This window comes from Ruditapes philippinarum, unplaced genomic scaffold, assembly GCF_026571515.1.
Source record: "Ruditapes philippinarum isolate M1 unplaced genomic scaffold, ASM2657151v2 ctg10629_1_1_1_1, whole genome shotgun sequence".
NCBI lineage: Eukaryota > Metazoa > Mollusca > Bivalvia > Venerida > Veneridae > Ruditapes > Ruditapes philippinarum.
The window spans coordinates 16,600-30,895 of record NW_026856804.1 but is presented as its reverse complement, the minus strand read 5'-3'; the positions used below and the strand labels follow the sequence as shown (position 1 = coordinate 30,895).

Sequence of the window (14,296 nt, the reverse complement as noted above, 5' to 3'; positions counted from 1 at the left end):
ACTTAAAAATATTCCCTCAGCCCTTAAATTGAAACTTTTTTTTTTCCTTTAGTGTTTTTTTTCCTTCCCACCCTACCCGTTTTAAAAAAAATATAAAAAAAGAAAAAAAAAATGGCCTTTATTTTTAATTACTGTTACAAAAAATCTGCTATATTACTTTAAATAAGAAAACACTGATGACTTTGGTAATAACTTAAAAAAAAATGTATTTATTAAATAATATTTATGCTTTTAAAAATTTTAAATTTTAGGGGAATGTTTGAAGATTGCATAAAATAATTCATAAAAAATTAACAAAAAGTTAAATATAAACGAAATGATTTTTAATTAGACAAGATTCCGTTTATCATGTTTGGTTTTTGAAAAAGGAACCCTTTTAAAACAGAAAGTGAAAGATATTTAGTAAATCATTTTATTAACCCCAAAAAAGGGATATTTGGGCAATTTGAAAATTTTTCAAAACCCCAAAAATGACTTTAATTTGTAAAGTCCGGCAAATTTTTTCTGTATTAAATTTATATATTTTGGGTTTTAAGGAAATTTTATATCTTTTTGGTAACGAATTTAGCCTTTTAAAAGCACCGAGTAGTTTTAAAATGTTGGGGGCTTTGAAAAAATAATTAAATAACTTTGTTTTGTTGAGAACAAACTAACATTATTTGGATGTTCTTTAATTTTAAGGGTATGTTACATTTTAAAATTTTTAACGTTAAACTGCCCAGGGGTCAGTTGGAATACATTTATTTTATGGGAAAATTTTGTTCTGTATGTTATTATTTTTGAGTTTTTAAAAAATTTAAGAAAATAAAACAAAAAAAAATTTTGTTTTCCTTAAAAAAAACTTAAAAAAATTTCAGAAAGTAAATTTACAAACCTTTAAAAAAAAGGCTTTAATATACGTTTATTATTATTTGTTTTAAAACCAATTTGTATAACATCGCTTTTACATTATTGTTCTAAAGTTTGCGCATTTTCGGGGAATTTTAAATTTAAAAAAAATTTTTTGATAAGGTTTTTAAAAATACTTCAGGGGGCCGTTGCGGGGGTTAAGGGATTTTTTTTTAAAAAATTATTTCATTTTGGGGGGTTGAACCCTAAAGGTTTTGTGATGTTTCTTTTAAAAGTACCCCCTGTTGACCTTCGGGGCCCAAATGGTTAAAATAAACACAAAAACGTTTAAAGGTTTGGGTTTTTTAAAAATTTTATACAGTATTTTTTTTTTTTTTTCGATTTTTTTGTAAAAATCCTTTTTAAATTTGTCTTTATAGTAGTAAATTACATGAATCATTGGTAATAAAACTAAATGAGTCAGTTTCTGTGTTGCTGGACTTCAAAACTTTCCGTTTCACAAAATTTTTGTGTGGACTGAAAAAATTGATAAATGGGGAAAATTTTTTTTCAATGTAAGATAAAATAATTTCCCCCGGTGAGAAAAAAAATTATTTCCAAGCTGACAGAGATTTTAATATGACTTTTGGTGTTACGAGGAAAATAATTCATTTAAAAATTTAAAAACAAATTTCTTTTTTTAAAAAAACCCTTTAAAAAAGATTTCTAATAAAAAAAAAAAGGTGCGCAAATGATAATAAACGTGGGTCATTTCCCGGTCAGTTTTTAAATTTTGGTTTTTCCAGTATGTAGTGGTATTTCCTGAAAAACGTGGGGGAAAATTTAAAAAAGGTAAAAAATTTAAAAAATTGTTTATTTACTTTTTAAAACATTTAAATTATTTTTAGTTTTCCTTAATTTCTATAACACGAAAAGCATGTAAAAAGAGTTTTAAATATTAGGTTGACAAAATTCGTTTTTTTCTTATTCAGGAATGGATTTTTTTTTGGGGAACCGAACGGGGTTTTTTAAAGTGTTTTTAAACATTAAAAACAGAAAAAAATTCCCAGACACTTTAAAAATTATTGAAAATACTCGCACTGCGTAGAAAAAAAAATATTTAGCATTTTTATTATTAATTAATTTTTTATCATAAAAAAAATAATTGTAATAAAAATTCCTTTTCTCGTTTCCACTTTTTTAAAATAAGAAAGATAAATTTTAATGTCGGGGGAAGGGTTTTTTTAAAAAAGCTTCTGCAATAAACCACATATATGTTATGTGTGAAATTTTTTAGTGTTTGTTTTTGATTTTGAGTTTTTTTAAAATGTTTTTAATGTAAAAGATTTATTTCATGTGGTATTGAAAAAATTTTAAGAAATTGGGAGGAGTCGAGTAAAATATAAAAATTTAAAAAGGTGAAAAATTTCCCCGTTTTTGTAGAAACCTTGAATGTTCTGTTTATTATAGACCCTAATCTCTTTTTAATTTTATGATTTGAAAACATTCCCTTTTAATTGTATGTATTGTCTAAATTGAGAAGAAAGTTGTCCGGCGAGACACAAGTTAAATTACTAAAACTTTGCTTCACTGCAGTGAAAAATAATTTTTACAGTGAAAATACAGAAAATGAAAATACGCATTTCATTTGATCAATATTTCATTTAAAATATGGATATAATAAACTTGTATATTAGCTAAAATTCATAACAACTATACAAATGCTTAAAGATTATACATGTATAATGAAGCAGTAACTAATGACACGAGTCCTAGAATTTTTTAAAACTCGTTCGACTTCTGTATGTTTAAAGGGGCCACTTCCAGTATCAAAATCATTGTGAATGTCGATGATGTCAACGACAACCCCCCACATTTCACAAACGACCAGGAACGAGTATTTGGTGTTCCGGATAATGTGAGAGCAAACTATATTGTTGGTGTCATTAAGGTAATATTTATATTTTGAACATATTCATACTTCATATAAAGATACAAAAGTTAAGCTTTACACATGAAGCAGTTATATAAAGTACGTTAAGAATAAATGTAACAGGCTTAATCCATGATAAATGAGAAAACATAATGATAACAATATATATAAATTGTTAGCAAAATGTTACCCTTTCCTGTTTGGTTTCCTGAAGGACTCCATGCCAGAGGTGCTTGGTCGTGTTTTGGGATGCGTTCACTAAATGCCGCCCTTCCTTGTTGGTTTTGTTTCATATTTTATTATTACTTGCCTTAATACTTAACATGAGTAAATCATCCACAGTATTTACTGTCGCAGTGGCATATTTTACATTTTGTTGCATATTGAACATACAGAACAATCGTTATATAATACGCTATACATAGAATTACGGTATTAACCGCATGAATAAGCTTATTAATTAGTAATGTCCAGCCTCTTAATCCAATTTCAGGACAATAGGCAAAAACTATCTTTCAGATATTTGTTGGACAAGGTTATTGTGGTCAATACCACAGTGACCTTTACCTTTGAACGATTGACATAAAACTTAGTAGGTTTCTTGACCTTGCCATGAACAATGCCCCTACTAAGTTTTATTAACTACAACTGGTCTGACAACGTACGGACAGGCCACACCACAATATGCTTCATCTTCAAAAATCGGGGCATGAATATCAAATCAGTTTACTGAGAAGTATATACCAATAAACAATCTTTGTTTTATTTGTTGTTTTGATAAGGCTCAAGATAATGATACATCTGACGCCGGAAAGCTCAGATACAACGTAACAGGTGGTCGTTCAGATGTATTTGGTGTGAGCAGAGTAACAGGTGAAATTATAACATTAGTTGCAATTGCGAGTACAACTGGGAAGTCTTTTTATCTTTCTATCAGTGTTACTGATGGGGATGCATCACACAAAGATGCAACAATTAACGTAACTGTAAGTATGCACGGTTGTTTCTTACATATATAGCGTTTGCCATAAAACTGTTCTTGTCATGTTTGTTTAAAAATAGAGTAGTAAAAGATAAGATTATCTATTCCTCTTAATTTATGTATTATTTTCTTACGAACACCGGAATCACTTTATATTTCTATAGAGAGATCAATATTTATATTATTGCTATCTGTCGTTTCCATAGTTTGTTTGACATAATTTCTATTGAAATATAAACAGGAATACAGAAGGGTGAACGTTTCAGTTTACACGCAAAACGTACGCTCTGGAAAAACGCACGCACGTTACACGCTATACAAACGAACGTTACACGTACGCTAAACCAAACGAAATACGCAGACACACGCAAAACGATATACGGTAAACGAAATACGCTAAACGATAAACGCACGCTAAAACGCACGCAAAATAAGAACGTGTTTAAACGTTTAATAAAATATCGTAATCATATAAGTTTTAAACAACTTTAGCTATATCGTTTAGCGATTTGATTAAATGATACCTACAAATGTATTTTAAACGGGTTTGTATTAGAGCTGAAATGCACTCAACCTGGCACAACATTATTTTTGTCACAGTCTAAACAGATGATTTTTGAAAAAATATAAGCTACTATACGCTAATATTTAAACAATAATTGAATTAACAGGCTCGTCTTTATGCGCACTTGTGAAAATACACTTTGTTTCAGTCCAGGAATCTCTTAGATAGACGTTTATTACGTGGACACTGCTTCCGGCGATCAAATCATTAAGTCATTTACATAGCATCGAACGAAATTAATATGACATCTTTACACAAAAGGGAAACATACATTGCAGACCGGCAACATTTCCAAGACAATGGTAAACAACAAAGTGCCAAGGGCGCCGGCCAAAAATACGACAAATCTACTTAGTCGTATTTTCAAGTTTTCGCCTGGTGCCCAGCGAAGTTAAAGTACGAAATGGCACAAATCAGCCACCATTGAATTGTCTTATCCAGAAAAAGGCTAGCTATTTTTATTTGTACAAAAATATAGAAATTGAACAATGTATTAGTAAAGTTTTCTTTTTTTAAACTATCTAACCGTATCTTCCAAGGTTTTGATGTGTTAACTATTAAGCACATAAAATGTGTAAGCGGCCGGGCAGTACAGTCGGTAGAGCCACGGTACGGTATTCTGAGGGTCTCGGGTTCGAGTCCCTGCCAGGCTGCACATTTTTCTCACCTTGTGACTAACGTATAGCACACAGTTTAATTCACATTGCTCTGTAACAATGGGAAATTCGAGGAAATATTTGCATATATAGTAGGGAAGTAATTTACGGTTTAGAAATTTAGGAGAGATAAAGTGTAAGCGGCTGAAAAGCTCAGTGGGAAGAGCCGCGGAATGGTATTCCGAGTGTTAGGGGCTCGAGTCCCTGCCAGGCTGTTACATATCATCAATATGAATCTTTTAATTAGAAAAAAAAAGAAAAATGGGAAGGAACTGTCTAAATTAAATATCACCCAAATTATGATTCAGACAGTCTAAAGAAACGTCTGAAGATGAACTGGTAAAAGGGGTGGGGGACTAGTCTGATTACAATCTCATAATGTCTGACGAACCTGATATCGGATATATTGCTACGTATATTAACACATGTTTGCTGAATATAATATCAAAGATGTTGTATGTAAAAAAGGATAAACACTTAATTTTTGGCGTAAAGCACGTCGAAATCCGGAATATTCACCATGCGGTCACAAATTGTAATGTAAATATCACAATAATATTTCTATATATAATATTTCTATTCTTCGAAAGAGACACTGAACATCGTTTACATCTCTAATAAACCTGAAATTTACAGAATAGATCTATTTAGGATACTTTTTAACTTCTTAATAGTAACAGACGCAAAACACAGTACTTAAACGTTTAGACGAACGCAGACGCACGCTTAACGTTTCTGTGGATAACAAACGCATGCTTTCAAACGCACGATAAACGAAAAACGATACACACAAAAAACGATCAACATTAAACGCTTGTAAACGATTCACGCTTGAGAAAGCGTTTTATTTAACGCACGTTGCGCGATATACGCCTGCATGATATACGAAAAACGCACGCACGAAAAATGAGATTTTAGACCACCGAAACGTTAACCCTACTGTACATTATGAATATTTTGAAATTTGAATTTTGAAATATTAATATCTATATATTTGATTATCATATCACACAATATTGTTAGAGCATCGTTAAATACATTTTAATATACTCTCTCACAAGTGAACGATATAATTATGCATTTTAGATACACGTTGTTCCAACGAAAAACCAGCCTATCCTTACTGTGAACCTACGTGTAGATGATATTAACAAAAAATTAGAGGACTACCGAAGGTAATGTCATATTCATTATTTCAATGTAAATATTGATATCATTTTTTTATTTGAATTATATTTTGCCTGAAAAGGACTTTTTGCAATACAAGGCATCAAATTCGACTTGCACCATGTGTAATATAGGTTTGACAGCTGTGTACTGGTCAATCAGAAATCAATATTGTTTTCAAAAATGTCACTGATCGCCTTTCTAGCAACTGTTTTACAATTTATTTTTTTTATATCACAAATATACTTAATTCGTCGAATCGGTTGAAAAACAGCAAATATATTGATAAAAACATGCCCGAATCTGTCATTTATGCGTGTTAGAATGCTCTATACAAAAGATCACGTAGTTAAGGCTCAATGAACAAAATACCTTTTGAATAAATATAAAATGTTTAAAGAGGTAAATCTTTGTGCAAGGAGATAAAAAAAGAAACACAAATAAATGGCGTTAAAAGGTTAAAGAATGTATTTCTAAATGGTATTTTATAAACACGGTTTTATTGTAAGTTGAAAATAAATTTATAAATTTTGACATTTCAGTGGAAAATGCACAATTATAATACACACATAAAATGTTATGTTTTGCAGTGTGTGTAATAATAAATGTGATTTAACCATAACGAAGGCATTCATTGCAGAATGTACTTGGGAATTTTTAATTTCAACACTCTCCCAAAATTTAATTTTATTTAAGAAAATATCTACGTTATTGTATCCTTCATGGGATTCTGTGTCATGAAAGGCATTGTTTAAACCTAAATTGACGTCCTTCTGGAAGTTAAATGTTCTAACAATGGAACATAGCAAATGTGTTTGTAGTTATGGTCTTGATAGTACAAGCATTTCAGTACAGATCGTACATGAAGTAAATTCGACCAAGAAAAAATATGATTTTTATTTTTATTTTTAGGAATATGAGTGAAATACTTGATATCCAAGTTCAGTTTGAACGCGTAGAATCTCACCGTGAAGTTGACGAAACAATCGGTATGACTCGTGTTGATCTCTCTAAGTAAGTATTAGTGTCTATACAAAGAGACTTTCTAACACAATGGTAACACAAGTGGTGCATGTGTTGTCCTGTTATGTGTGCCACATTGATGTCATTTTCGATTGCACATGATGTTGACCAGCTCACTGGAATATAAATTTGTTATCAAAGTAGTAAAAATTATATGTATTTTTAAATGCCCGGAATTTCGGGCATATAATTTTATACCCCCAAGAATCCGTCCGTCTGTCTGTCCGCTCTCACGGGACAGTAATTATGTGGCTAGAGAGACATTATATAACTGTTCTTTCTGTTTGATTCATTCCGTAATGCTTTTATGTGGCTATTTTCTTTTGTGTGTCTAAAAAGATCAATAGAGAGAACAATAGAGTAGCAATTATTACTGTCCCGTTAGAACGTCCGTCTGTCCGTCAGTTAGAAATTTGGTTTCCGGAGCATAACTTAAGTTCCATTCGAGCTACAATATTCAAACTTCATAGTATGATTGTCCATATCAGGTAGAATACCCCTATTGTTTTTGGGGTCACAACGTCAAAAGCCAAGGTCACTATTACCTTAAAACAGTTTCCGGAGCATAACTTAAGTTCTTTTTGGCCCACAATATTCAAACTTCATAAGATATTGATAATTGTCCATATTTGGTAAAAAGCCCCTATTGATTTTGAGATCACAAGGTCAAATGTCAAGATCGCTATAGCCTTAAAACTGAAAACAGTTTCCGGAGCATAACTTAAGTTCCATTTGGTCCACTATTCAAACTTCATAGGATGATTGTCCATATTGGGTAGAATACCCCTATTGATTTTAGAGTCATAAGGTCAAAGGTCTAGTCACAATGATCTTTCCACTGAAAATTGTGGTTTCTGGAATATTACTTACGTTCCATTTGGTCCACAATATTCAAACTTCATAGGATGATTTTCAATATTGAGTAGAAGACCCCTATTACTTTTTTGGTCTCAAGGTCAAAGGTCAGGGTCACTATTACCATAAAACTGAAAACAGTTTCGGAGCATAACTTAAATTCCATTTGGCCCACAATATTCAAACTTCACAGGATGATTGTCCATATTTGGTAGAATACCCCTATTGATTTTAGGGTCATAAGGTCAAAGGTCTAGTCACAATGATCTTTACACTGAAAATTGTGGTTTCTGGAGTATTACTTAAGTTCCATTTGGTCCACAATATTCAAACTTCATAGGATATTTGTCAGTATTGAGTAGAAGACCCCTATTATTTTTTGGGTCACAAGGTCAATGTCACTATTACCATTCATAAAACTGAAAAAGGTTTTCGCTCAATAACTTAAAGTATTAATCAACCTACAGCTGTAAAATTTGAGAGGATGAACAGGATGAACAGCCATGTCCAATACATGACTCCTATTGATTGTGTTTTACAACTGTCAAACTTCATAGGATGATCACTTATATTGAGTACACTTATTATATGCCCTAAAAACTTGCTTATATTATGTTATATCCCTGGCGCCTTTCTGTCCATCTTATTTAATCTAAAATAACCACGTCTTACAAATGCTTCATCCTTACTAAAAATCACTTTCGGGCATATAATGCTCCGCCTAGCGGTGCTCTTGTCAGGTATTGACATTATTTTCATAAACAGATTATTACTTTCTTCTGTGATATTTGGTATTTTCCAGAACTGATTTGATATTTCACGGTGTCAACACAACGTCAGGATTTATAGTTTCAAATGAAAAAATGGAACAGTGAGTTTTTTCAGTTATATAAGTTATAGTTTTGACTTTGGTATGTAGTTAACTAAATTATGTAATTAGCATGCAGTTATACTGTATACACAAAAAAAGGACCAATCCAGTATAATCTAATCAGGCTTATGATAAGATTAAATATATAATGAAGCGCAAATTTCCAGATGTGGTGAATACCTCACACTCTTTTTTGTTAAGCAAATATTTAATTAACGGTCCTGTGTCTGCAAAATCTGTACAAGAATTGTAAAAAATGATATTTATAATTAACTCATTATATCTACAGGCTCCTTAACATTCACAATTTAGAGCTTTCACAACTGTTCGGTATGGAAAGTATTAGTCCAAATTACGTGATAATTGACGTCATCGCAGACCCTTCAGCAATATCTGCTACTCAGATTCTCTTCATATGTATGGCTGTGTTTATTTTCTTTGGTTCATTGGCTGCCCTTGTTGTGGCACAGTACTCATGGTCGAGGTATGTATGATTAATTCTTTGGATAAATATTTCATAGAAATCAATGATTACATTAAAATAAAACATATATTTCTGATAAACACGTACATTAAATAGACAAGACAATAAAGTTAACAGTCTTGTTTCATCTTAAATGTTGGACGGACTGATACTTGTTAATATATGAACATGTAACACTTACAGTTCACATGCATTTTTGTTCAGTCTTGCATTGGTAAATAGGATCTTACTTTATATGTTAAATTTCTTTTATCGCTTACTTTAATAAATAATATTGAGTAAAAAATAGATCGTTTAAAATAAGATGTGCTGGTATTTTATATAAGATATATACAAGCCATAAAGTGATTCTAATTGTTTTGTAATTCAGAAAAAATAGGAAATACTTGCAAAATAAGTGTTAGAAGACATTTACACATTTTTAAATAAAATAAAATTAATTCTTAATCTTTCAAATAATAACACAAAATTTCTTATACTATTGGACATATATTGTAAATTTGGAAAATAAATGCTTCGAAGGACGGCTTGCTACATGGATAAGACAATAAATCTGAATATAAAAACTCTAATGCTAAGACCTTTCCTTTAATTATATACGAAAATCATTTTAGAATTGAGATGGAGAGACAAGAAGCTGAAAAGAACGTTGAAAGACTAGAGAATGAAATGGAACTGAGCACAATTAGAAGTAGACAGTCTAGCAAGCTTTCATCTATCATAGCAGCAGCAGCGGTAAACCCTGCTTTTGCCGAAACTGAGTTCACAGGGTAATTTTAATCTAAGATTTATACCTTAAATACCAAGGTCAGCAGGAGTTTTTTTTACGTATTTTTCTGCATTTATACATACTCTTCCGGTTTCACGCAGATTGTTTTGACAAAAGAGATTATATAAATTTAATTTCGATAATTGAAAATATAGTCACTATACAATTAACTGTAGATCGTTTGCATTACTGTTGTGCTATTACAAGTAACCTGCATATTTTTCTTATTTTTTTTAAGTATGATCAGTTTTATATTTTAGCAGTACAATACACTACTTATTATAAAATGATATCTGTTATTTCAAAATATTCCTTATTCGGCCATTTAATACCTTAATCGAAATGAATTGATGAAAACAGTTACCTGTTACCTTTTTGTACAAAATTAGTTAGACATAACATGATAAAACACAATTTGGCAATAATTATTAACCAAACACCAGCAACTGAATTTACTCGTACTATTAAATATTGTGATGATACCATTGTGCCTTATATGTCTTTAAAAGAGTTTTTATTCAATAGCATAAGATAAAGAAATTTCTTGTTTTTGTATTTAAGCAATGGAAAGATTGTTACACAAACGGAGGAGCAGGAGATGCACATGCTCTTTGGAGATGAGCCACTTGAAGCCATTTTAAATGCCCAGGGTCTTGGAAGTGCATCACAGAGCGTTATTGATAGCGGAGTAGGCCATACATCCGTACATTCAGATGCTAACTGTGTTGATACGTCTGATCAGAAAATAGATATTGAAACTCCAGCAAGATCCCAGTCTAGTTTAAATGTGCAGAATGATATTCCAGTTAATGATGAAGGGCCCGTTATGACATCAAGTCCTAGAATAAGTCGTGAAAGTAAGCCTATGGACGATAAAGTCATTACAATAAAGAATTCAGATGATAAGGCTGAGATCATTGAAGACCCAGGTGGTACTGATATTACTAAAGAAATTCCTGACCAAGTTTCTCGAAGTAGGACGGCTTCTTTTCTTCTTTTAGATGCTACTGGAGAGTCGGAAACGGACGATGCTGCGGACGACACTGATGTTAAGAAAAAAAGAACTACAAATGCAGCAGAACAGCAGCATGACAAACCAAAAAAGGTCGTCAGACTACAGTTACCAAGCGAATCAACGCCACAGGATTCCAAGGTTATCTTAATACCTGGTTCAGACGAAGGTAATGAGGGTTCTTCAGATGACGGTAATAACATAGATGAAGAGAATGAGGATGATTCCGAAATTGAATGTACCTCATTTTGAAACAGATTGTCTCAAGACATTTTTGAAGAAGTTGACAAATGACAATTTTGTGCAATATAACACATCTATATAACCTAATCTTTATGTATTGAAAGGTTCATATTCACTCATTACCAACATATTTCATGTATGTTTGTTAACAAATGGAATCAATCTGTAAATGCCGTTGAAATGTAGGGTTTTTCATTGTTAAAACGATAACATTTGTTTTAATCCTACAAATGATTTTTTCATTATAGCATTCGTGGTACATTCCTCTTGACTTGCGAATGAAACAAAGTATATTTAGAAAAATGAATGTTTCATAATATGTGATACACTTTCAAATAATTGTTGCGATACTGATTTTATAGCTACAAACAAAATGCTTATACCAAAATAAACTAGACACTTCACCATTTTGAATGCGACGTAAAATTCTGGAAAACGTTAACGTCATGACGTCATGTATGACATCATTATTATCTGTTATTTTCAAGATGGCGTTGTTCATGGACAAGTGTCAAGATATCATAAAATTGTACTATGAACAGCATTCTATCATATCTGTAACTAGAAGAATAAGGAAAATGTACCCTGCCGACAGAAGGGTGACCAGGCTACAAGAAAGCAGAGTAGTTAAAGGAAATAAAAATGATAGAGGAACCCAATTTTGGGCCCCTTTTTTTCTAAAAAATTTTGCCAAGTTTCTCTTGGACCTTTTTTTTTCCCAAGGGTTGGGAATTTGAAACACATGTTTCCACAGATGGGCCTGCCAAACACGGCCCAAAAAGGCTCAATGGGTTACCCTTTCCCCTTTAAAAGGATTTTAATACCTTTTTAGAAAAAAGGTTTAATTTTCCCAAATGCTTTAAAAAAAGTTGGGTAATTTTTTCAAATTAAAATGTTATTTTAAAACCAGATTGTCCCAAGACATTTTGGGGTTGTGCTTTGGGGAATTAAACTTTTCCAATTTTTTATTGGGGGTTTCCCAATTTTTCCTAAACCCTTTTTAAAATTTTTTTTGGAATAAATTTTTAAAAGGTTTAAAATGTTTTCCTTTTTTTTAAAAAAAAAATTTTTTTTAACCTCTATTTTTTATTATGCAGGCCTTCTTCTTCAAAAACCTTTCAAAAAATTTTTTAATTTTTCCCCCAAAAAGTTTTTTCGTAAGGGGATTTTAAACAAAAAAAAGCCCCCCTTTTTTAACGGGGCCCACCCCTTTGAAGGCACGAAAATTCCCTTAAAAAGGGTTCCTGCTAATGCCAAAAATCTGCCGGATCGTTTCTAAATTCAAACTTTTACTCAAAAAATTTGAAAAAATTTTTAACAAAAGGGTGGAAAAATTTTTCCCCAAAACCGGGGGGGGCCCTAAGGGGGGGCGTGGGGGGGGAAAACCCCGGGGTAAAATTCTTTTGGCCAAAAACTTTTCCAGAAATCCTGACAGGTTTAAACCGAGCCCTTCAATTTGCCGTGTTGGGCTTTCTTTAGGGATTCTGTATTTATCTATTTTAAAAACATTTGACAAACGATTTATCTCTCTGAAGACGGAATGCACTTGGCCGCCCCACACTCTGGATCTCAGTCCTTTGGATTTCTTTCTTTGGGGCTTTCTCAAGGACAGACTCTACAAAGAACACAGATCAGCTTAAACTGTCCATAAGATGTAAAAAAAGAAAGATTACTGGTGACATATGCAATAATGTGATGGAAAACTTCATGAAACGTGTGGAGATTGTGCGACGCCATAACGGACGTCATTTTGAGTATATGCTATAAATGGACCCTGTTTTCAAGCGTAGGTAAAAATATTATTGGTAGGTTAAATAAGGAAAAACTACACTTTTATAAATGAACAGCATTTCCCTTTAATATGGTACATTTTTCATTGTAACTGACATTCTTACATAAACGAAACATTTGATTAAAAGTGTATCACATATTATGAAACACCCTGTATATCATAGTTGAGTATTTATATCATTTTTTATTTGTTATTAGATCCACTTTTGGAGAACATGCGAAGAGCTGTTATCATGGCTCTCTCGTCGGCGTTAGAGTGGGCGTTATATAACATTTGCATTAATGTTCATTTTCTTTATTTAGTCGGAAATTATGAAAGCTAACCATTTCAAACATAGTATGCATTTTTATTGTCATAGAAAGACGCCCTTTCAAACAGCCAGTAATCCTGATTTTTTTTGCAAAGTTATGTTCTTTCTTTAAATTAGATTTAAGTCCTGTTTAACATTTTAATCTCCGTTTTCAGCTCACCTGTCACAAAGTGACATGGTGAGCTTTTGTGATCGTTTTTCGTCCGTCGTCCGTCCGTAAACGTTTTCTTAAAAAGACATCTCCTCATAAACCGCTAAGCCAATTTCATTCAAACTTCACAGGAATGATTTTTTGGTAGTCAACTTTAAAAGTTGTTCAAAGAATTTGATTCTAAGCAAAACTCTGGTTGCCATGGCAACCGAAAGAAAAAACTTAAAATATCTTCTTTTAGAAAACCGAAAGAGCTAGAGCTTAAATATTTGGCATGAAACATCATCTTGTCAACGTCTATCAAGTTTGTTCAAATAAGGGCCCTAAGGTTAAAATTGACCCCACCCCGGGGATCATTGATTTTCCTTATATGTAGATAGTAAAAACTGAAAAAATCTGCTTTTAAAAAACCTAAATAGTTAGAGCTTAGATATTAAGCATGAAACATCTTCAAGTGGGTCTCTACCAAGTATGTTGAAATAAAAGCCCTTGGGTTAAAATTGGCCCCGCCCCAGGGGGTCATTGTTCTTCCCTTTATGTATATAGTAAAGACTTAAGAATCTGCTTTTAAAAGATCCTAAGAGCTAGAGCTTAGATATTTAACATGAAACATCTCCTAGTAGGTGTTTACCATTTTTGTTCAAATAAGGAACCT

The 14,296-nt window shown here is 32.0% G+C and overlaps 1 protein-coding gene across 1 annotated transcript; it reads left to right on the top strand.

Moving 5' to 3' along the window:
* Positions 1-2,642: 2,642 nt before the first annotated feature.
* LOC132747745 (cadherin-23-like) lies at positions 2,643-12,017 on the top strand (the record flags this gene model as incomplete). The annotated part of the gene is given in 8 exon segments (XM_060737240.1): positions 2,643-2,779; positions 3,544-3,747; positions 6,051-6,139; positions 7,044-7,145; positions 8,812-8,880; positions 9,170-9,364; positions 9,979-10,134; positions 10,695-12,017. Coding segments are annotated over 8 exon segments (1,655 nt in total), but the record flags the coding sequence as incomplete, so codon positions are not given.
* Between the last annotated feature and the right edge of the window lie 2,279 nt (positions 12,018-14,296).